This window comes from Heloderma suspectum, chromosome 11, assembly GCF_057233095.1.
Source record: "Heloderma suspectum isolate Gila_16-S chromosome 11, 16-S_ref, whole genome shotgun sequence".
Lineage (NCBI taxonomy): Eukaryota > Metazoa > Chordata > Lepidosauria > Squamata > Helodermatidae > Heloderma > Heloderma suspectum.
In genome coordinates, this window is record NC_139468.1 from 41,768,934 (window position 1) to 41,794,040 (window position 25,107).

Consider the following 25,107-nt stretch of genomic DNA (forward strand, 5'->3'; position numbering starts at 1 on the left):
ATCCCCTGCCTCACCCATCCGCCCATCCCACCTCCATCTGTTCTGTTTTTTGCTGGCTCCATAGGACAAGTTTTCCTCCCCCTGCCCCAGTCAGATCGCTGCCTGTGTAGACTTTTCTGAGCACAAAGAGTAAAACCAAACTTTTGTTTATGTTAAGGTTTCACTTCACTTCTACTTCCATCTTGGCTCAGCGGGGGTTTGGCTTGCTGTGCTTGCCAGGGAAGCACCTCACTGCTGCCTGTCTCCCCTCCCCTCCGCCTCCCTGCATTGATAGGTGCCCAATATATAGGTAACAATACAAATCAAGCACCTGATGCAGGTTTACAGTGCCAATAAAAAGTGTGTTTTTATTGGCTTGCATAGTTTAGATACCTTGAATAGGTACTACTCTGGGGGGCAGGCACTATTTGGCTTATATAAGATGCTGGCAGGAAAATCATATAGGCTTCACCTGTACTGAAGGCAGCCAAAAAGTCTTGGGGGGGGGGGTGGATAATGCATGAAGCAAGTTACATATTTACTGCAGGGTGGAACTGCTTCTATGGAGTGTGCTACCAAGTCCTAGACTTACAGGGGTGGTGGTGGTTCATTCCCAGAATGCTCGGCAGTGCAATACCTAAAGTGTGGGCGGCTGCTTATATGGGGTATGCTACAAGTGATATACTTAAAGCGGGGGGATACTTACACGCAAACAAGTAAAGACCTCCATGGGTGACAGGCCCTTATATAGTAGGCACTCCTGGAATTTTAAAGCACAGTACTTGGCCACAGATGATGTGGGAGCCCTGGTTCCAGATGTAGTCAGCAGTAGCTGAGCAGATTGCTCGAACCTCACGGTGTGATGCTGTTGCTGCCTGGGGATTCAGAGGGTGGAGGGGCTGCTGCAGCTGGGGATCGATGGAGACTGCATCGTTGTCAGCCCCATGTCCAGGCAGCTGGGGGTTTCTGGCAGGAGGCTGCCACCCCTGGATTTGCAGATGTTGTGGAGGATGCAGCATGTGACGATGACATCCATGACTAGGTCTTCCTCCACATCCAGAAGCGTGTAACAGGGCCCCCAGTGTGTTTTTAGTCGCCCAAAGGCTCGCTCCACCGGGAGTCTCACCCTGCAGTGGTAGTAGTTAATTCTTTTGTCCTTTGGGCGTCCTCAGCACGCGGTATGGTGCCATGAGCCACGGTTGGAGCACAAAAGCCTGGCATGGGGGCTACTGAAGAATGTGCCCGTGGCTAGCTTATCTGCCCCAGTGAATCCCAGAAGATGACAGCGCCATGGCTTCTTCCAAAAACGTCTGTGTGCATCTCCATTAACCTGCCCTTGGCATGTGCAACTGCCTGCAATACCATGCTGTAGAAACACTTTCTATTATAGAACTTTAGATTTGGGAGCCAAAATCTGCATGTGCAAAGAATCCAGGGCTCCCATGGCCCAAGAAAAGCCAAGCTGACGGAAGTTTTGCGTGTTTTTTTCTCTCGTTGCCCACCTTGATGATATCTGCTAGGTGCAGCTCATTCAGGACATGCACCATTTCTCTGAAAATTTTGCAGGCTGTAGATTTCTCAACTCTGAAGGTGGTACCGAGTGGGAAGTAGCCCAGGTAGAATGCCAGTTTGTACAGTGTCATCCCCAGCGGGTGTTTGTTTTTTACTGGGATGCTTTTTCTCATTACTGTATCCGCTCTTTAGATTACCAGGGTGATTTCTCCTGCTATGGTGTCAAAAACTGCCCAGGATATACAAAAAATGGTGTGGAACCTTGCATCATCCCACCCATCTATGTCGAGCATTGTGAACATTTGAGGCCTACAGAGCCAAAGGGAAAAAAGGTCATGTTTAGGAGTCTGTTTTTTGTTGTTGTTGGGATGTAGTATCCCTGAGAGTAGTTTCATTTCCCCAGTTAAGTTTCATTTCTTCAGGTTTGAAGCAGTACTTTCAGCTTTAGGGGAGGAGGGTATATAAAGAGAGCGAGAGAGCCAGTAAGAGCAGAGTCAGGAGACCAGAGCCTGAAGAGGGAGCAGGAAGCAGCAGCCTAGAGGAGTCCAAAGGACAAAAGAATTAACTACTACCACTGCAGGGTGAGACTCCCGGTGGAGCGAGCCTTTGGGCGACTAAAAACACACTGGGGCCCCTGTTACACACTTCTGGATGTGGAGGAAGACCTAGTCATGGATGTCATCGTCACATGCTGCATCCTCCACAACATCTGCAAATCCAGGGGTGGCAGCCTCCTGCCGGAAACCCCCTGCTGCCTGGACATGGGACTGACAACGATGCAGTCTCCATCGATCCCCAGCTGCAGCAGCCCCTCCACCCTCTGAATCCCCAGGCAGCAACAGCATCACACCGTGAGGTTCGAGCAATCTGCTCAGCTATTGCTGACTACATCTGGAACCAGGGCTCCCACATCATCTGTGGCCAAGTACTGTGCTTTAAAATTCCAGGAGTGCATACTATATAAGGGCTTGTCACCCATGGAGGTCTTTACTTCTTTGCATGTAAGTATCCCCCCGCTTTAAACATTTATTATTTATTTAATAAAACATTTAAATAATTCTTGCAACATTGTTGCATACTGAGGGCTAGATTTCCCTTGAGAAGGAACCTGCCCAAACTGTACCTTTGCTACTCTCATTTTTCTTGAAGCAAGGGAAAGGGTGGAGAGAACAAAGGCTCTCAGCAACAGGGCCGCGCACCGGGGTGGGGATGGGGAGTGTTGGGAGCGGGAGAGCACAGCCAGTCTGGAGTTGTACTTGTGCTTGGGCGGCCTCCTCTTCCGCCCCAGCCTGGGCTGGCGCTATTGGCACTGCCCAGGCGGCAGCGGCCTTGTGACAGGGAGACCAGGGAGTCCCCTGGCCTTGTGTGATGCATCTAATGGATCCACAGCAAAAGGCGCCTGGGGGAATTCTGGCTGAGGAGGCACTTGGTGCACTGGAAGAGCACCTGACGGCGGGTGCAGCAGAGGCACCCTGGCGCCGTGCGGCTGCTGAGCAGAGCGGGGGGGGGGCGCTGCAGGGAGCAAAGGGGGCGGCTGGAAAGCAGGCTGTGCCTGCCGTGCTGCAACAGCTTCCTGCAAGGCTACTGCCAACATATGCAGAACTTCAGTCTGACGGCCCACGGTGGCATTTCCTTCCCTCGTGACCTGCTCAAACATGCTATCTGAGGCTTCCAAGCCTTCATGTACTGACTGCCCAGAACTAGGGATGTTGTCAGCTATGGTCCATGTGGACTGGACGATCAATACACATTCACTGGCTCTCCTTTCATTCTCCTCTGTGTTCAGGTCCTTGAAAAGTTTATATGTATGTTCACCTGATGCTTCAGTGGCTTTCTTCAAGTCCCTAGCAAGCTGCACATGGTGGCTTTTCTGTTTGTTCTGTAGACGAGCAGCCCTCTGTATGTTACTTATGAGACCCTCGATCTTTGGCCCCTCCGGCCGTTCTTTGGTCCTGGCTCCTCCGCTGCTGCCGCTGCCGGCCCCTCTTCAGCAGCTGCATCTTCTTGTTCAGTCAAGTCCTCCCCTCCCTCCTCTGCTGGGAAGCTATTAAATGGGGTGGGGGATGCTTGGTTCTGCAAACAGGTGTCCCAATTCCAGGTCAAGTGGGGGCATTTTGCCAGCTCCCCTTCAGCCAACTGTGGAAGAACAATTCTGCCAAGACTGCGGCCCACCAGGGCCGGGGAGGGGCTCTAGTACAAGTGAGAGACTGACCACCTTCTCATCAAGGTTCGCTGCAGTACGGCACATCTGCTGCTGCTGCTCTGCCTGGGACAGGTGCTTTGGTGGTACATGCGGGAGAACCCTCCCCTCTTCGGGGCAAACATCCATAGCTTCCCTGGGGAGGCACTGTTCCATGGGCGTTTCCCTAGGGAAGATACTTTGCTCTGCTTCCCGAATGGCAGGGACAACATGCTTCGATGTGGAGGAAGCATCCCTTGATTCACATTGTGCAGTGGAGGCTGGCTGTGAGGGCCAGCCTGCTTTTCTCAGCGCAGAAGGTTGTGGGGCTGCTTGTCCCCAAAGCACAATGGGCAGCTTGCAGTGGCAACCATGGAGGACTCTCTGGGCATACTGTCAGGCAAAGTGGCTTGATACAGACCAGCTTTGGAGGGACAGCTTTTTTGGGGGGGTCTAGATACAGAAGACCCTTCATGGATCACTGCCTTGTTGTGGCGAAGGGGCTTGCGTAACTCAATGAACCATAAGCTATGCCATGCAGGGCCACCCAAGACGGACAGGTCATGGCAGAGAGTTCTGACAAAATGTGGTCCACTGGAGAAGGAAATGGCAACCCACTACAGTATTCTTGCCAAGAAAACCCCATGGAACGTATCACAAGGCTAAAAGATATGATGCCAGAAGATGAGCCCCTCAGGTCAGAAGGTGTCCAATATACTACTGGGGAAGAGCAGAGGGAAGTTCTAAGTAGCGCCAGAAAGAGTGAAGCGGCTGGGCCAAAGCCGGAAGGACACTCAGCTGTGGATGTGTCTGGTGGTGAAAAGAAAATCCGATGCTGTAAAGAACAATATTGTTTAGGAACCTGGAATGTCAGATCAATGAATCAAGGTAAGCTGGAGGTGGTCAAATATGAGATGGCAAGATTGAACATCGACATCTTGGGAATCAGCAAACTACAATGGACAAGCTTGGGTGAATTTAATTCAGGTGACCATTATATCTACTACTGTGGGCAAGAATCCCTTAGAAGAAATGGAGTAGCGCTCATAGTCAATAAAAGGGTGGGAGAAGCAGTACTGGGGTACAATCTTAAAAACGGTAGAATTATCTCAGTACAAATCCAAGGCAAACCATTCAACATCACAGTAATTCAAGTCTATGCCCCAACCACTGAGGCTGAAGAAGCTGAGGTTGATCGGTTCTATGAAGACCTACAACACCTTCTAGAACTAACACCAAAAAAGATGTCCTTTTCATCATAGGTTATTGAAATGCTAAAGTAGGCAGTCAAGAAATCACCGGGATAACAGGCAAGCATGGCCTTGATGTACAAAATGAAGCAGGACAAAGGCTCATAGAGTTTTGCCAAGAGAACACGCTGATCATAGCAAACACTCTTTTCCAACAGCACAAGAGGCGACTCTACACGTGGACATCCCAGATGGTCAATATCGAAATCAGATTGATTGTGTACTTTGCAGCCAAAGATGGAGAAGCTCTATACAGTCAGTAAAAACAAGACCTGGAGCTGACTGTGGCTCAGATCATGAGCTTCTTGTTGCAAAATTTCGGCTTAAATTGAAGAACGTAGGGAAAACCTTTAAAATCCTAAATGATGATGCTGTTAAAGTGCTGCACTCAATATGCCAACAAATTCGGAACACTCAACAGTGGCCACAAGACTGGAAAAGGTCAGTTTACATTCCAGTTCGAAAGAAGGGCAACGCCAAAGAGTGTTCAAACTACCGTACAGTTGCGCTTATTTCACATGCCAGCAAGGTGATGCTCAAAATCCTACAAGCTAGGCTTCAGCAGCATGTGAATGGAGAACTACCAGAAGTACAAGCGGGGTTTCGAAGAGGCAGAGGAACTAGAGATCAAATCACCAACATTCGCTGGATCATGGAGAAAGCAAGAGAATTCCAGAAAAAGTCTATTTCTGCTTCATTGACTACGCTAAAGCCTTTGATTGTGTGGATCACAACAAACTGTGGCAAATTCTTAAAGAGATGGGAGTACCAGACCACCTTACCTGTCTCCTGAGAAACCTGTACGAGGTCAAGAAGCAACAGTAAGAACCAGACATGGAACAACCGAGTGGTTCAAAATTGGGAAAGGAGTACGACAAGGCTGCATATTGTCGCCCTGCTTATTTAATTTATATGCAGAGTACATCATGAGAAACGCCGGGATGGATGAATCACAGGTCGGAATTAAGATTGGTGGGAGAATTATCAGCAACCTCAGATACGCAGACAATATCACCCTAATGGCAGAAAGCGAAGAGGATCTCAAGAGCCTCTTGTTGAGGGTGAAAGAGGAGAGTGCAAAAGCTGGTTTGAAACTCAACATTAAAAAAACGAAGATCATGGCATCTGGCCCCATCACTTCCTGGCATATAGAAGGGGAAGAAATGGAAGCTGTGACAGATTTTACTTTCTTGGGCTCCAAGATCACCGCAGACGGTGACTGTAGCCATGAAATTAAAAGACGCTTACTCCTTGGGAGGAAAGCTATGGCAAACCTAGACAGCACAGTAAGAAGCAGAGACATCACCTTGCCGACAAAGGTCTGCATATTCAAAGCTATGGTTTTCCCAGTAGTAATGTATGGCTGTGAGAGCTGGACTATAAGGAAGGCTGAGCGCCGAAGAATTGATGCTTTCGAACTGTGGTGCTGGAGAAGACTCTTACGAGTCTTAAGACTCGATACGTACACCTGCTTCCTCCTCAGTCCAGAACTTGGCACAGATTCTCTGGCTCTGACTTTGGCCTCCTTGGGCACACTGTGCATCCAAACGGGCCACCAGTGCTGGTAAATCTGTGCCTTGTGATGCTCGTGTGAAGGGAGCGGGAGCAGGAGCAGCAGAGAAAGGTGAGGCTGAGAAGTCAACCTCCTCCTCCCCAAGTACATTTGGAGGTCCAGGGACCGGTGATTTTCCCTAGCCGAGGAGGTATTGTGCCTGTTCAGCAGCTGGAAGTAATGTCAAACTGGTTGAGGGGTGAATATTCCTTGCTGGGGGGCAGCTGTCAGGCCACCATTTCCCATGCACAGAATAGTGTTAGGCTAGATGAGAGATTACGGGTCTGTTTACTACAGAGGGAAGCCAAGCTAAGGAGGGAAGGCAGGGGAAAGGGGGGAGGGTTATTCTTGCAACAGTCCATTTTCCAATAATAAACATCAAGCGTATAACGGTATTGGTTTCAGGGTGTGTAAGGGATTAAGGGTGTAACTACTTCTGTAAATACTTGTGTTCCAGAAGAGAATGTCAATGTACAGCACCCTTTCAAAACTTGAGATTTGGGGTTGTTTTGAGACAGGAAGCAACACCGACATAACTAAACTCAGCTGCGTAGCCACCTTCTTCAGGGTCGCTCAATGAAGGTAAGCGAAACTGGGCTCATAACGGGGGGGGGGGGGGAGGTGGCTGTCAAGGGAAGTGCCAGACTAGAGGAGGAGCGGCAGGGGCACTGGCAAGGGAGGACGGAGGCAGCACTCCCGTATGCTGTTGCCTGGGAGACTTTGGCAAGAGAGAACGCAAGGAGCAGCTGGGTGTCTCATCACTCTTGCTAGGCATCTCTATAGCCCTTTTGAACAAACCCACAGTGCTGCGTTTGCACATCACGACAAGCCACTTGGAAAATAAGCCACCATGAACAACCCAACAACAAACCATGGGCTCTTAATATGGTTTGTCCGTGGTTAATAACCCATGCTTAAGCCACTGTGCTGGGTTTGTACCTGGCAATCCATGATGAAACAAACAAGGCTGACAACCTGAATATGAGCTAACAATGTGATGTGGCTGCAAAAAAGGCAAATGCTATCTTGGGCTGCATTCATAGAAGTATAGCTTCTACTGCCTTCCACTGTCTTTCCTTGCTCTCGCTCCTCTTCTTGCTGCTCTTACTGTTTTCACAGAAGAAACTGAAACCGAACACAATGGGGGTGATTTGATAGCTCATTATCTGCAATCTTTTAAAAAATGGAACAAAGGGCACTTAGTGCACAACATGCCTTGAATGATCGCGGTGTCATGTAAAGAGCTCACAAACTTCCGTGAAGGAGCCATCTCAATCACTGGATAAAAGCTCTGTGTGAAAATTTATTAATGACGAGGAGGAGGAGGAGGAGGAGGAGGAGGAGGAGGAGGGAATGCTGATCAAATTTGCAGATGACACAAAATGGGGCGGGATAGCTAATACTTTGGAAGACAGAAACAAAATTCAAAGTGATCTTGATAGCTTGGAGCACTGAGCAGAAAACAACAGAATGGAATTTAATAGGGATAAATGCCAAGTTCTGCACCTAGGAAAAAGAAACCAAATGCACAGTTACAAGATGGGGGATACGTGGCTCGACAACATTACAAGCAAGAAGGATTTTGGAATTGTTGTCGATCACAAGCTGCATATGAGCCAACAATGTGATGTGGCTGCAAAAAAGGCCAATGCTCTTTTGGGCTGCATTCATAGAAGCATAGCTTCCAAATCCCAGGAAGTACTAGTTCCCCTCTACTCAACTCTGGTTAGGCCCCATCTGGAGTACTGTGTCCAGTTCTGGGCACTACACTTTTAAGAAGGATGCAGACAAACTGTAGAGGGTTCAGAGGAGGGCGACGAAGATGATCAGGGGACTGGAAACAAAGCCCTATGAGGAGAGACTGAAAGAACTGGGCATGTTTAGCCTTGAGAAGAGAAGACTGAGGGGAGATAGGATAGCGCTCTTCAAGTCCTTGAAAGGTTGTCAGAGAGGAAGGCCAGGATCTCTTCTCGATTATTCCAGAGTGCAGGACACAGAATGGTGGGCTCAGGTTGCAGGAAGCCAGATTCTGGCTGAACATCAGGAGGGGCTTCCTGACTGTTGGAGAAATATGACAATGGAGCAGATTCCCTAGGGAGGTGGTGGGCTCTCCCACATGGGAGGCATTCAAGATGAAGCTGGACAGCCACTTGTTAGCAATGCTTTGACTTGGATTCCTGCACTGAGCAAGGGGCTGGACTCGATGGTCTTATAGGCCCCTTCTAACCCTACTATTCTATGATTCTATGAACCCCCCATGGGGTTTTGTGTCATGCAAATCAGGCCATTGTCATCCAAGAAAACCTTGACTTGTTCTGTCACCACACTCTCAAGATACAGTTCATTATCTCCATATTGCAGGTTGGGGTATGTGTGTGGCTGAGAGAAAGTGGCTTATGGTAGCCCTACCATGTAGTCCACTGTTTATATTACAGGCTGGGGGAGGTGGGGTGTGTGCGTGCTGAGGCTGGTTTGGATTTCTAGCCAAAAATCCCCCATACAAAACACACACTGCATTGCATCAAAGGTTAATCTATGTAAATTGCCCCTTCAGGCCACTTCTCAGGCCGAATCCAGCACTCAGTTGTGTGCAAAAGACTTGTGCTTCACTGAGTTAACATGCAGATACATTTTAAATCTTTAAAACTAAAACAAAACACATTTTTCATATGAAAAAAGGCCCAAGTTAGAAAGAACAGGCACTCCTGTCTTTGCTGCTATCTTTTTGCCACCTAATCACAGATATGGTGAAATTTTGGATTTCTCCATTGATTTCTATGGGCTGCCCCTCACTTCTAGCTGCAGCAGGGATGGGGAAAGTCTACCAAAACTGGGCATTTGAGCTGTGTGTCACTTGGCTCTTTTTCTGTCTCCGTGGACTGGCACTCCTGGAGGCACTGTAAGGAGTGAGGCATTCCTGCCGACCTGGCCCACAGGGGTTTCTGGTTCCAGGCCTACCATACTCAATGATATGCTGAGCTTGGGGGCTTGGGGAAAAAAAGGGGGCATTAAGTATTGGTTTTGGTATGATAAGGTCATAAACATTATCAACAAATTGAAAAGCTCTCTCTGAGAATGGAATTAAGTTTGAGATTGTAATTTGAAAAATGTGGCTTTTGAATCTGTGTGAAGTTTCATTAAAACTGAAATGTACCTTTTCCCCTTTAATTTTCATGTGGTGTTATTTTTAATGTAAACTTCTAAATGCATAAACTGCTATGAGCCCCAAGGACAGGGGCTGTCACTTGAGCCCATGATTCCGTGTCCTGCACTCTGGGATGATTGAGAAGAGATCCTGGCCTTCCTCTCTGGGACAACCTTTCAAGGACTTGAAGAGCGCTATCATATCAGTCTTCTCTTCTCAAGGCTAAACATGCCCAATTCTTTCAGTCTCTCCTCATGGGGCTTTGTTTCCAGTCCCCTGATCATCTTTGTTGCCCTCCTCTGAACCCTCTCCAGCTTGTCTGCATCTTTCTTAAAGTGTGGTGCCCAGAACTGGACACAGTACTCCAGATGAGGCCTAATCAGTGCTGAGTAGAGGGGAACTAGTACTTCGCGGGATTTGGAAGCTATGCTTCTATGAATGCAGCCCAAAAGAGCATTGGCCTTTTTTGCAGCCACATCCCATTGTTGGCTCATCTTCAGCTTGTGATCGACAACAATTCCAAGATCTTGTAGTGTTGTTGAGCCACGTATCCCCCATATTGTAACTGTGCATTTGGTTTCTTTTTCCTAGGTGCAGAACTTGGCATTTATCCCTATTAAATATCATTCTGTTGTTTTCTGCCCAGCGCTCCAGTCTATCCAGGTCACTTTGAATTTTGTTTCTGTCTTCCAAAGTACTAGCTATCCCTCCCAATTTTGTGTCATCTGCAAATCTGATCAGCATTCCCTGCACCTCCTCCTCCAAGACATTAATACAAATGTTGAAGAGCACTGGGCCCAGGACTGAGCCCTGCGGTACCCCATTTGTTACCTCTCCCCAGTTTGAGAAGGTCCCATTGATAAGCACTCTTTGGGTCCGATTCTGTAGCCAACTGTGGATCCACCTGATAGTTGTTTCATCTAGCCCACTTTGAGCTAGTTTGCTCATCAGGAGATCATGGGGCACTTTGTCGAAAGCTTTGCTGAAGTCGAGGTATATGATGTCCGCAGCATTCCCACAGTCCACAAGGGAAGTGACCTGATAAAAAAATGAGATCAGATTCGTCTGGCAGGATTTGTTCTTGACAAATCCATGTTGGCTTCGAGCAATCAGTGCATTGTTTTCAAGGTGCTTGCAGATGGATTGCTTTATCATCTGCTCCAGTATTTTCCCAGGGATTGATGTTTGTTTATTTATTTATTAAATTTATTAATCGCCCATCTGACTGGTCACCCAGCCACTCTGGGCGATGTACAACCCACCATAAAACAATTTAAAACAATAAAATTTTACCATAATTTTTTTTTTTTAAATACCCTAACCCACCCCAAATGCCTGCCTGAACAACCACGTTTTTAATGCACGACGGAAGCTCATTAAAGAGGGGGCATGGCGGAGTTCCCTAGGGAGGGAGTTCCACAGAGTGGGGGCCACCACAGAAAAGGCCCTCTCCCTCGTCCCCACCAGTCTAGCTGTCCTGGCTGATGGGACAGAGAGAAGGCCATCCGAGGCTGATCTTGTTAAGCGGCCTGTCTGGTGTTGCTGGAGGCGCTCCTAAAGATAGGCTGGGCCGGAACCATATAGGGTTTTAAAGGTCAAAACCAACACCTTGAATTTGGCCCGGAAAACAACTGGTAACCAGTGCAACTCCTTCAGCACTGGAGTGATGTGATCTCGCCGGCGGCTGCCTTTAATCAGGCGAGCCACCGTGTTCTGTAACAGCTGCAGTTTCCGAACCGTCTTCAAGGGTAACCCCACGTAGAGCGCATTACAGTAGTCTAAACGAGAGGAGACCAGGGCATGTACTACCGATGGGAGCAGATGGTCGGGAAGGAAGGGGCGCAGCCTCCGTATCAGATGGAGTTGATACAGCGCTGTCCGGCTCACAGCTGACACCTGAGCCTCCATGGACAGCTGGGAGTCCAAAATGACCCCCAGGCTGCGGACCTGGTCTTTCAAGGGTAGCCGTACCCCATTCAACACCAGGTCAAGATCCCCCAGCCTCCTCTTGTCTCCCACCAAAAGTACCTCGGTCTTGTCAGGGTTGAGCTTCAGCTTATTCCTCCCCATCCATCCACTCACCGTCTCCAGACATTTGGACAGGGATTCTACGGCCAACCTTGGTGAAGATTTGAACGAGAGGTAGAGCTGCGTGTCATCCACATATTGATGACACTGCACCCCAAACCTCCTGATGATAGCCCCTAGTGGCTTCACATAGATGTTAAATAGCATCGGGGAGAGGATGGAACCCTGTGGCACCCCACAAGTAAATGGCCACGGGTCCGAAACCTCCTCTCCCAGTGCTACCCTCTGGTACCTGCCGGAGAGGAAGGACCGGAACCACCGCAATACACTGTCTCCAATGCCCAACCCCTCCAGGCGGTCCAGGAGGATACCATGGTCAACGGTATCAAAAGCCGCTGAGAGGTCAAGAACAAGGAAGGAGCATTCACCCCTATCCAGAGCCCTCCTCATATCATCCACCAAGGCGACCAAGGCCGTTTCTGTCCCATGCCCAGGCCTGAAGCCCGACTGAAAGGGGTCTAGATAATCAGTTTCTTCCAAGTGTGCCTTCAACTGCACCGCCACCACCCGCTCAATCACCTTGCCCCAAAATGGCAGATTTGAGACTGGGCGAAAGTTGTTCAGAACTTGAGGATCCAAGGAGGGCTTCTTTAAGAGCGGTCTTATCACTGCCTCCTTGAGGGCTAATGGCATCACTCCCTCCTCAAGGGAGGCGTTCACCACCACCTTGATCCCCTCACCCAGTCTCTCTCTGCAGCTCATAATGAGCCAAGATGGGCAAGGATCAAGTATCTGATGTCAGACTGACTGGTCTGTAGTTCCCAGGTTCCTCCTTTTTGCCTTTTTTGACGATAGGGACATTAGCCCTCCTCCAGTCATCTGGCACTTCACCCGTCCTCCATGATTTCTCAAAGAGAATAGACAGCGGTTCTGAGAGCTCTTCTGCCAGTTCCTTTATTACTCTAGGATACAGTTCATCTGGCCCTGGAGATTTTAACTCATTCAAAGTAGTTAGGTGTTCCTTGACCATATGCCTATCGATCTCAAGCTGCGATCCTGTCCCTTCAGCCTGTACTTTGCCTTTGCCAGGGGGGTCATAGACGCTCTTTCAGGAGAAGACTGAGCCAAAGTAGGAATTGAGCACTTCTGCCTTTTCTTTGTCATCTGTTATCATTTTGCCATCCTTATTTAATAGTTGAACCACCATTTCTTTCCTGTCTTTTACTATGCACGTAGCTGAAGAAAGCCTTTTTGTTGCTTTTTAACCTTGCTAACCTCAGCTCATTCTCAGCTTTAGCCTTCCTGACGCCATCCCTGCAATTCTGTGCTACCTGCCTTTACTCTTCCTTTGTAGCTTGGCCTTCCTTCCACTTCCTATATGTGTGCTTTTTGTGTTTTCAGGTCATCTCTAAGCTTTCTGTGAAGCCACATTGGCTTCTTCTGTTGTCTTCCACCTTTTCTTCTTGTTGGAATTGTTTGTAATTGTGCCTTGAGAATTTCCTTTTTTAAAAGCTCCCACCCATCTTGGACTCCTTTTCTCATTAGCGTCGCTTGCCATGGGACCTTACTGATCATTGTTGTGAGTTTATTAAAATCAGCTTTCCTAAAATCCAGGGTACGCGTTTGACTACACTCAGCTTTTGCTTCCCTTAGAACCAAGAACTCAAGTATAACATGGTCACTTTCCCCCAGAGTTCCTGTAACTGTTACCTTACCCACTAAGTCATCTCTGTTGGTTAGGATCAAGTCAAGGATAGCCGAACCTCTAGTTCCTATCTCTATTTTCTGTAGGAGGAAGTTATCAGCAACACAAGACAGGAATTTCCTGGAGGGGCCAGGAAATCATCATCATGTTTGCTGGCCCTCATCCAATCCATTACTCTGCTCAGGCACCGATTCATGACATCCGCTGCCTCCGTTGGGTTAGATGAAAAGGAGAGGTAAAGCTGGGTGTCATCTGCGTATTGATAACACCTCAGCTCACATCCACAGACCACCTTCCCCAGCAGTGTCATGTAGATCAGGGGTGGAGAAATCTAAGCCCTGTAGAACCCCATTATATAATTGCACAGAACAGAGGAAAAATCCCCCAGCACCACTTTCTAGAAATGGCCAGCGAAGTAAGAACAGAACGACTATGAAAGAGTGCCCCCAATTACCAACCCAGCCAGCCGATCCAGAAAAATACCATGATTGATGGGATTGAAAGCTGCTGAGAGATCCAAGAGAACCAACAGGGTCTTTCTTTCGGCAAAGGTCATCCCACAGGGCGACCAAGGCAGCTTCTGTCCCAACCCCAGGTCTAAAGCTGGACTGAAATAGATCTAGAAAGTCAGCCTGAAGGCCTGGAGTTGATTAGCAACCATTTCCATTTGCTTAAGCACTTTGCCGGAGAAGGGCATGTCAGCCACAGGCGTATAGTTGCTCTTCGTTTCTAGGTCCAGGTTAGGTTTCTTCAAGAGCAGCCGGAATACTAGCTGTTTCCATAAGGCTGGTACCAGTTCTGCTCTCACGGAGGAACTGGGCCTGGCAACCTTCTGCCCCAACGGGCCATCCCCCACTGACTGGATGTGAAAAGCCCAGGCCTTTGATGTGCCACTGCCCTGCCTCCTTCACAGAACGTTGCCGGAGGCGGAGGCGGTGCGTGTCATCATGGTGCACTGGAATCCCCCGTGTTTCCCCACGGCCTAGTCTGTCTTTTTCTTACCCTGTTAAATCCCTTCAGGATGAAAAGACAGGCCAGCTGCAGAAGGCTTTCCTTCTCGGCGCCGGGCTAGGATCCCCGTGGGGATGCGATCCTGAGGGAAGGCCCCTAGTTGCCGTCCTTGGCCGAGGGTGCGTCCGGAGGGAGGGCTCCTCATGCTCGCAGGCCTTGTGCAGCTGCTCCGCCTTATCCTGCTCAATGGATTTTCCATGATAAGGAAAAAGACAGAAGAAGTGGTGGGAAGGCCACGGGAGGGCCACGACGAGCCCGGGCCCCCTAAGCGCCTGAGGCAGGGCGATGGAGCCATGACCGCCTCGCCGGGAGGCACCCGTGGGCCTGCGCTGGGCTCGGACGCGGGTTGCTGAGGCTGGCCTTTTCTTGGCTTCCGGCACGCAGCGGCCCTCGGGAAGCCCAGGCGGGCCGGAGAAGGAGCCGTGCCCCCGCGCCTTTGCGCGCCCGCCCAGCGGTCACCTTCCGCGGCCTGCCTGGGATGCGGCGGCGGCCGGGCGCTCCGCCGCCAGGCAAGGCAGGTGCCTCCTGCTCTGCCGCGGGGAGAGCCGGCCACGGGCAGCGGCCCTTCGGCCGAGGGGCGCCCGCGGCCTTCCCGGGCTGCGCGGCCCCCACCTCGGCCCCCTTCTCGGGCGGGGCGGCGCCGCCCCCGCCCCTGCCCCCCCCCGGCGGCTGCGCTGCGCTTTTGCTTCGGCGCTCCTTCGCCAGCCCCGCTCCTTTGTCTCCTTCCTCCTTCCTCCCCCCCGCGCGCGCCGCCACGGACAGCAGCCCGGCGGCTGAATCAGATGGCGGCGGGGGGGGAGGGGGTGGTCCTTCGCGCGCCCTGCAGCCACTGACGCGGACGCCTCTGCGGGGAGAGCCCCGCCGCGGCTTCTTCCAGGCGGCCCGCTCCCCCGCGCGCTCCCTCTCCGCGGTCGCGGGGCAAGCGCCCGCCCGCCCGCCCGCCGCGCTCGCGCGCTTCTCCTGCGGAGCTGTCTGCATGACTGTCTCTAAGGTAAGGAGCTGCCCGCTGCCGCCTTCTCCGCCAGCCTGGCCGCCGAGCGCTGCCCAGCCCGCCCCGCGCCCGCTCTGGCAGCCCCCGCCTGCGGCTGGGTGGCCGGGAAGGGCTGGGCGAAGCTGCCCCGCGCGACCGCCGGGGCGGCCTCAGGGCTGGGGGAAGGAGGGGGCGCGCGCCGGCCACTTGCGCAGACCGCGGCTGAGCCGCGCGGGGCGGGCTCGGCCGTCTGCGGCAGAAGCGCCCCCCTGCCGCGGCCCAGGTCGAGCGTGTGCGGCGGCCGTGCTGCATCTTTAACCCCTTGAGAAGCGGGGGCGCCGCTCGGGGCCGCCGGCTTCCCTCCTCTGAGGGCGAGCAGACCGCCCGAGGCCGCTGCCCGCGCGCCGAAAGGCCGGCTCGCTGCGCGCTGGCGGAGCAGCCCGCCCCGCGGCTCCCTCCGGCCGGAGCCCCGCCGCGCGGACGGAGAAGCCCCCCCGCCGGCGCCGGGCGGCAGCGCTCTGCGCGTCGGCTTCCGGGATCCCTGCAGGTGGGTCGGGAGGAAGGAGGGGGGAGGCCCGGGGAGGAGCTCGGGCGGCAGGAGCGGGCTGGGCCGGCCTTGGCCCCGGAGCCCCTGAGGCACGCGGGCAGCCCCGCACGGAGGGGCCTCGCCCTCCCGTCGACACGCGCGAAACACGCGCTCCGCGTTATTCTCCGGTCAGAACCATCCGACTGGGTGGAGGTTCGAATCCAGCCCCTCCGTGATCTGGCTGGTTGCTCCAGTAGGAATTCCGGGCCGCGGGTTGCCGGACTCTACCGCTGGGTCCTTAATGACGCGCAGGGCTTTTGTGGGTGTGCGTGAGGCAAGGGCGGTAGAGGATTTTGCATTCTGGAACGGCTAGGGATGGATGGGGCTGGTTCGGGGGGGGCCCTTCAGCAGGCTCCGTTCTCCTGGAAAAGGTGGCACTGGTGCTTGAAATGCGGAAGCGGGGAGCGGTGTTTGGGCGGAGGTGCCTGAGCGAGACCTGCTGCTTGTGAGAGGATCTGCAGCGCCACATGCGGAAGAGCCGGCTGCACGCGGTCCTCTGGGCTGTTTTGCCGTAAGAACCAACTCGGGGCCTACCGTGTGCATCTGACAGCCAGTGTCTTTGCGATTGTGTATTCTCTCCCATCTCTTTACTTCCTTTCCCACTGATTACTCTCCTTCCTGCTTTTCCTGTAACTGAAAAGTTTGACTTGCTGCTTAGATGGGTGTCTTGCCACTGCTGGCGTTTGTAGCAGTTTTTCCAGCTTGATGTGAGAGAGGTCAGCAGTACTTTAGCTGGGGAACCAGACAATTTGACAGCTTCTGCAATATTTGTCTGCAACCCTCTTGGTCTGGAGTAGCCCTACTAACATCTAGTAAATCTACTCTGGAGATACTGAAGAGTGCAACCTTTTATTCAATTTTGATGAGCTCTCCTCCGCACCCCACAATCTGAGGGTCATCCAAAGCAGTTTCCCTTGAGGAACAAGGAACTGCTGCTGGAAATTAAAATCAGCTGCCATCCCTCCGTGTACATGTAAAAGTGCTCTGCACATGCACAGAGGCTTCTGTAGATCCAGGCATAAAGGTATAGGCTGGAAAGAAGAAACCTACCTTCTACCGCCTTTCTAACCATACAGCGTAATTGGTTCTAAAAAAGTTATATACTTGTGGATGTTGTCAGCTGGGCAGTATTTTTTGTCTCAGTTAGAACTGCTACTGCAATTTAGCTTAAAGCAACATTTGAAACAAATGTGAGGGAGGCGTCTTCCTCAGGTGAACTACCCATGAAAATGGCGGGGGGGGGGGTTTAAGCTTGTCAGCATTTGTCGGTGAAGTTCCATAGACACACACACAGGGAAAATATACAGAGATTCAAGATGAGACTGCTGTAGGCATGTCCAAGTTATGGCAAGTCAGCTAATGAAAACCCTGGAGTCCATTAATGCAAACCCAGATTTATGTATGTGAACTTGTGTCTCATCCTACCTAAGGGCAAGCATGATGCCATGTTCAGAATAATATCGAATTAAATGAACTTCTGATTGGCTTAATCGTGGTCGAGAAATGCTGGCTGAACTGAAAGCTTTAATAAGACTCAAATAATATGGAATTTTATTTATTTATTTATTATAAAATTTATTAATTGCCCATCTGGCTGGTCACCCAGCCACTCTGGGCGATGTACAACATACAATAAAACAGTTTAAAACAATAAAATTCTACAATAAAAACATTTTCTAAAATACCCTAACCCACCCCAAATGCCTGCCTGAACAACCACGTTTTTAATGCACGATGGAAGCTCATTAAAGATGCAAAATTTGGGTCTCTGTGAGGGAGAACATTGGACTGGCCCCGAAATTAAGATGAGCGAGGGGGTCTTCCTCAGGCAAGAGGCTGGAGGCTACCAGTAACGGGCAGAAAATTGTGATTTGTTGAGCTTATTGAGTTGGGTCCACATTTAGTCACATGCAGCTGGGCTGGTGGAAGCAAAAGTGCCCACTGTCCTCCCCACATCCCCCTGAAAATGCTTCAGAGAGGATCAGAGGACCCTGGGTGAGCTGTGGTGTGCAGGGGGGGGATCCCCCAAAACTGGGTGGAGGCACTTTCAGCGAGTGAAGTCATTCTGTCAACAGAAGGTAGATTCTGGATCCAACCCATTATATTTTAGGTGTTATCAGGTGATTAAGAATTTGAACGTTTGACCTTACTCACTGCAGTGTCTTGGTCCATGGCTCCATGTGGCAACTGCAGAGAGCACGCAAAGGCCCATGCTCCAGTTGTCTAGGCACCACTGAATGAGTCAGGTTCATGTTCTGGCAATGGGCAGGTGTGGGTTGTTATGGCAAGCCATTGCCCGTTCCTCCATCTATGCCTTGCAAGCTGGCATAGCCTGGGTCATCTGAATAGTAGCCTTACATGTAGCCTTATGTGCTGCTGCGAAGATGCAGGCCCCTTCTGGTTTCTTTTTTGCATGTGGAAACAAGGGAGATGTGAATGAGAGGAGCGTGCTGGGGTGGGGCAGTGAGGCTCTGTCTCCTGATTTGCATGTTTCCCTGTCTGCTGCACCTTTTTCAGCTGAATGATTGTGGCAGTGTGGGAACTACAGTGTGGATGTACCATTGTCCCTGGGCGCATGCAAAGCTTGCGTGCACCATGCCTTCCTTATGCTGCTTGTAATTTGAATATTCTACTCTTGAATATCTTTGGTGCATTTCGACACATTTCAGCTTCCTGGTGGATTGTGCCTCAAGCCCCCAAAAGAAAGGAAAATTGAATGCAAATTAAAACCTTCTTGACAAATAATGGCCTTAAGTCCTTTTAAGTGTACCTCCCATTTACAATACCAATATGACCCCAGGGAGGAATTTCACAGATTGGCTTTTAAGTATTTTCTTTTTAAAAATTACTCCTTCCTCTCCAGGAAGATCCTCCATGACTGTTTTCCTGGTCTTGTGACCCAAATGTGATCCTTATGTTTTCCATAATCTAGCTTCTAGCACAACTAATAAAACCATTAAAACATAAAAACTGGACCTTCTCTAAAAAGGTGCTGCCTTTTATCCAGCTAGGTTTGTCTTCAGTGGTTGGAATTCTGGTGAGTTAATGCAAATTATTAACTTAAACCTTCCTATGTTAACTTTGACAGTTACAACCTTGACTTGGAAGCAAGTCCCACTAAAATCAATGGGACTTGCTTCCAAATAGGATTGGGTCCTTAATGGGCCAAGACCCATTTGAGGCCTTTATGGTGCCATTGCCCTGCCTCATACACGGAATTTTACTCAGAGTCCAGATGGTGTTGTCTTCTACTTGTAACCCTTCCATGTTTTCCCACTGCTTCATTCATCTTTTTTTTATCGCAGAAAATCCATTAAGGAGAAAAAGATGGAATAGTTCCATCATGCCTTCTAATTGATAGTGCTAGGAGTCCTCTGTCTGGAAGCTGCCCAGGTACCCTTGCACTGTGATGGCAACAGTTTAGAGTTATGGTGGTGCATATCCTGAACTTCTGCAATTGAACAGGCATGGAGCGTAGTGTCACGCACAAAAGATGATATATCCTTAAAATCTCTGGTTTTTTTAAACAAGTTTCTAGACCTTATGGTTGAGTGTATAGGTTTGAAAATGGGTGAGCAGAGTTTGGAGAAACCTGAGAATCCATAAAGAAGCTAAGCAGGTCTTGCAGTGGTTTGTGTGTGTGACTGGGGCGGGGTGAGGTGGGGGTCTTCTGTATAGCCCCTTCCTCCTCCCTAAAAGGAACAGAATAAATGACGGTACTGAGGGGTATAATTTTTGACTCCAGGGTGCACCAAAGTGATGACCTCAGGCAGCGAGCAGAGACTTGCTGCAACACTCTAGTTGGGCTGAAGGTTGTTGAGATGTCACCTATGAGCATGCTGTGTAATCCTCTTCAACCTGGTAATGATGGCACAGGTGCTAAAAATATCCCTAGTTACCTGGAATCCCCCAGCATGAAGGTACATCTATTGATGAAACTCATTAGAGGAAATCTCCTGAGTAAAAAATGGCAAAAGCTTGTGAGATTGCAGCCTAAACTGGGGGTGACAGCTGCTTATCTGTTCATTCAGTTCTGCAGACCACACTGGGTTGTGCCAGAGGAGGAGTGCAGGTGTGCCACTAGAAAGGGATCTGCAGAACAAGTAGCTCCCCATGCTGTAAGCGTGGAGCAGTGGACAGAAAGCTGCAGGGCTTGCTAGAGCTCTGCCCTAGAATTTCAGGTCTGCTGAGACCTGGCATTTTCAGTGCTAGGGCCCAATTGCTGGAACCAATGAAATATGGATAAATGGAAATGTCCCTGGGGAGGTGCAGAGTGCATTTCCTTCACTACACTACAACTACTGTGGTGAGAAATCTGGAGATATGAACATGTGGAATGGAGAGTGAATCACACTTTGGGGCCCTCTGTGCCCCAACTTCCATGAGTTCACCTCAAGGCCTGAACAGAGCCTGTGTTGTTCAGACATGTTGCATGAACAACACAGGGTTAGAGAGTCTCCACATATCAGAGGTTGGGGGAAGGTTCCCAGAGCAGAGGATCTGATCCTGTAGCCTAGCGGGAGGGAAAGTTTATACTCCCCCCCCCCACACACACACACTGATGCAGAACACAGTGGTAGATCTTATTTAAAGTGGGGGGATAAGTAGAAAACAAATCTCATCTAATGCTTAATTCAATCCGTGGTGACTTTGAATGGCAGCCTCTGATCTTGTAGTTACTGAAATCAGGCACAACCAGAAATTGATGTGATCAAGCCAGCCAATGCAGAAATCAGACCTTTCTCTGGCTGGGAATGTACCAGGAGATAGAACCGCCTGCTCCTTTGTGCATCCTGACTCCATTCATAGGCTTCCTCTCCGTCTGTAAGTTTCCATTGGAGGCATGAAAACAAGTCAGCAAATATTGACAATTTTGTGTCTCCTAGGAACGTTCAGTGTCTGCTTGCCTGTGCCTGTTCCCAAAGAGACGCATTGATGGGGAGAAGCGAAGGGGAACTGGTGCTTCACATTGCTGAGGGAAACACTAGTTGGAACTGGGCTGGTGAAGATGGTTGGTATGGCAACATGAGAAGGGTGGGGGAGGCTGAAGCACAGTGTGCTGACTGGGTAGTGCGAATGCCAATTGCAGCAACATTTAGGTCTGCACAGCCAGTGAGGAAGAATTGTCCCATGATGTGTTGGGGCTGGTAACACACTTGTGTATGCCTTTTGTCACTTGATTAATGCAGCATTGAGTGTTGCAACATCAACTTGCATGTCAGAATGGACCACCACAGATTTAATATCACAGCACAGTCGTATTGCTTCAGGCACGAGGTGTCTCAGTGGAGGTAGTCCAAGCAGTCAATGGCCAGTCATCAAGGCCTGGTTGGTGAATCACTTGATTTTTTCACATTTAATCTTGGTCCGCTTAACTTGCAGCAGACTTGAAAGGCATTGTGTGCTTGAGGTGACTGCGGGACAGGGGGAGAGAAATGGAAGTTCTGCCTGGGGCATTATGCCTATGGATTGATGTCTTCACAGATGTAAGTTCTTCTTTGTGGCTTTGGTCATCATCAGACAATGAATGTGTGTGCATGGACCAGGCCTTTGGTTTCTCAAAACTGAGCATTGGAAGTGCATGATCCCAAGGTAGCGGAACACGTTCTGAATCCATGTACAAGACTGCATGGAGCTCCATTCTGAAATCATCACCAACAGCCTGAAACAGACATGTTGGCTTACAAATGTGGGGAATAGGTCTGGTGTCAAGGGGTGGCATGGTTGGGCACTTGCCAAGGGCCCACACTCCAGCAAGGGCCCACTGACAAGACCTCCCTGGACTTGCTGTTCCTCTTCATTGCCGCAGTCTGCTTGTTCAGCTGCCTCTCGCTCTGGTCCAGACAGCAGTGATGGGGAGGGGGAGGAGCAGGTTCCTCTGCCCACGTGCTAGGCAGGCAAGCAGGCGGTAGCCGTGGTGAGAGAGAAGATGAGGAGCAATAGCAGCTGGTGACAATGGAGGGAAGGAGGCAGGCTTGCAAGGGGCACACTCAGGACGTTTTGCCCAAGGGCCCTCGAAAACCCGGAGCCAGCACTGGCGGGGGAGATCTTGCAGTGATGTTCTCTGTTGGGCAGAGCAACATAGGGATGGCGACTGATGCCAAGTATGAATCAGGTGGGAGTTTGCCTGATTTCATACTGGGGGGAATCATGAGTAACGTGAACGTAAAACTTAGTCAGAGAAGAAACGTGTTACGTAAAAATGTGCCCCTTCAGTGGCATAAATGCATCCGTGTAGCTGTTTGCTGATCCAGTCAAACTGCTTCCTAAAAAGATCCAGGTGGAACAGCCTTTGGAATACCAGGTTTCCCTTTTCCTTTTCTTTTGTAAGCTGCATGAAAAAAAGAGGACTTTTGCTTTCTAACAAAGGCTTTTGACTGAAGCTGGCCTGGTGAACAGTGGTTCTTGCACTGGCAACAAGGGTGGGGGGCATACAGAGCGTATGACGTGAAGCTGGCAGTGAAGAAGAAAATGGGATGGATATATGGTTGGAAAGTGATAGGTTACCTTTGGTTCTTCTGCAGGCAGAAAGCAGGACACATGAGGTGTCGCTTTCTTCCTCCATAAGGGATACACCGTAGCTTGCGATCACTCCTTATTGAAGGAGGGAGAGGGCATTAGCCTCCAAGGCCTAGTACCAGCCTCCACTGCAGCTCCAAAAATGCATGATGGATTCTGCCAATCACAACATCCAAACATGACTTTGTTACTCATCTTATTCATCTACTTCCTGCTGGTTTCTTGATGTGTTGTGGGCTGTTTTCTAGATGGAAAGTTAAGTCCACGCAGAAAGTTTAGAGTTTCTGTACTCCAGCCATGCAGTTCTATGCATATCTTCTCAGAACCTAGTTCAATTGAACTCAGTGGGGCTTACTTCTAGGCAGGGGCATTGTTGGGCAATTAAAATATTCGAGGTCCAAACCCATAGGACACAAATCTGTGTAAAATCTGGTTATTAGATCTATGTATGCAAAATATATTAGAATAATTACTAGGATTTATTTAAATTTCACTGGTGACAAAGCCAGTCAGTTAATTTCTCATCCGAATCATCTCAAATTAAATAAATTTTTCAATTAATTTGCACCCTGACCCAGGTCATCGCAATAGATTCAGGGCCACAGCCCCAGGACAAGCAACAACCCTGTTTATGGAGGTGGGTGTGGATTTCAGCTTAAGCATTCCACTTTTAGCTTGTACTTGGGTTAGGTTCTTCAGTTGTGTCAGCTTCTAAGCAATTTCTTTCTAGGTTTTTGGTTCACCACTCTTGTAGTTGTGCTTTGTAATCCTTATCCAGAGTTCTAGCTACAGTCTCATGTTTAAACAAGAGAAAGTCTTGAGGCACCTTAAAGATGATCACGTTTGTTATGGCTTCAGCTTTCCTGGTCTGCAGACCTGGATTGCAGTCCACCAAGGTTTATGCAGTATTGGATTCATGCTGTTTTTCCTGCAACAGACTAACACAGCTGCTACCCCTCTGGAAATTCTCATGTTCGTGTTACACCTTCTTTACATGATGTTGATACGCCTCCGTTGTGTCTGCCAGTAGAATTTTGTGAGGATTGTATTTGCCGCATCACTTGAACTCTGTACAGAAGACAAGGCTAGCTAGCAGAGATGACAGTATTCCAGCTGAGCTATTTAAAATCCTAAAAGATGAAGCTGTTAAAGTGCTGCGCTCAATATGCCAACAAATTTGGAACACTCAACAGTGGCCACAAGTCTGGAAAACGTCAGTTTACATTCCAGTTCGAAAGAAGGGCAATGCCAAAGAGTGTTCAAACTACCGTACAGTTGCGCTTATTTCACATGCCAGCAAGGTGATGCTCAAAATCCTACAAGCTAGGCTTCAGTAGTATGTGAAACGAGAACTACCGGAAGTACAAGCGGGGTTTCAAAGAGGCAGGGGGACTAGAGATCAAATCGCCAACATTCGCTGCATCATGGAGAAAGCAAGAGAATTCCAGAAAAACGTCTATTTCTGCTTCATTGACTGCACTAAAGCCTTTGATTGTGTGGATCACAACAAACTGTGGCAAATTATTAAAGAGATGGGAGTACCAGACCACCTTACCTGTCTCCTGAGAAACCTGTACGAGGGTCAAGAAGCAACAGTAAGAACCAGACATGGAACAACCGAGTGGTTCAAAATTGGGAAAGGAGTACGACAAGGCTGCATATTGTCGCTCTGCTTATTTAACTTACATGCAGAATACATCATGAGAAATGCTGGTTGGATGAATCACAGGTCGGAATTAAGATTGCTGGGAGAATTATCAACAACCTCAGATACACAGACGATACCACCCGAATGGCAGAAAGCGAAGAGGATCTAAAGAGCCTCTTGTTGAGGGTGAAAGTGGAGAGTGCAAAAGCTGGTTTGAAACTCAACATTAAAAAAACTAAGATCATGGCATCTGGCCCCATCACTTCCTGGCATATAGAAGGGGAAGAAATGGAAGCAGTGACAGATTTTATTTTCTTGGGCTCCGCATGGCTACAGTCACCGCAGACGGTGACTGTAGCCATGAAATTAAAAGACGCTTGCTCCTTGGGAGGAAAGCTATGGAAAACCTAGACAGCACAGTAAGAAGCAGAGACATCACTTCACCGACAAAGGTCCGCATATTCAAAGCTATGGTTTTCCCAACAGTAATGTATGGCTGTGAGAGCTGGACTATAAGGAAGGCTGAGCGCTGAAGAATTGATGCTTTCGAACTGTGGTGCTGGAGAAGACTCTTATGAGTCCCCTGGACTGCAAGGAGGTCAAATCAGTCCATCCTAAAGGAAATCAACCTGGAGTGCTCATTGGAAGGACAGATACTGAAGCTGGAGCTCAAATATTTTTTGAGCTCTCTGGAAAAGACCCTGATGCTGGGAAAGATTGAAGGCAAAAGGAGAAGGGGACGGCAGAGGATGAGATGGCTAGATAGCATCACCGATGCAATGAAGATGAACGTGAGCACACTCCGGGAGAGAGCGGAGGACAGGAAGGCCTGGCGTGCTATGGTCCATGGGGTCACGAAGAGTTGGACACGACTTAACGACTGAACAACAACAACAGATACTAATTTTTTTGATATTTTTTGCTTATCATGTATCAGTACCTTTCTCTGTTGTCTGAAGGGATGGCTCTGAGCTTAGGGGACCTGGTACAGTTCTTCAGTTATTGCCCCTCTTTCATCAAGCC

At 49.6% G+C, this 25,107-nt stretch overlaps 1 protein-coding gene across 12 annotated transcripts in view; it reads left to right on the top strand.

Moving 5' to 3' along the window:
- Window positions 1-25,107, top strand: part of CORO2B (coronin 2B) — a 159,078-nt gene that overhangs the window by 5,721 nt on the left and 128,250 nt on the right. Inside the window, exon 1 of one of the 12 annotated variants that reach the window (XM_084817552.1) lies at window positions 14,869-15,352. The exons of 1 other annotated variant lie outside the window; for it this stretch is intronic. In XM_084817552.1, coding sequence (XP_084673678.1) covers window positions 15,338-15,352 — 15 coding nt within the window. In that variant the 5' untranslated portion in view covers window positions 14,869-15,337. Of the gene's footprint in view, window positions 1-14,868; window positions 16,111-25,107 lie in introns of those variants that run through there. 10 more of the 12 variants (XM_084817544.1, XM_084817553.1, XM_084817547.1 and 7 more) reach the window with 10 other exon arrangements.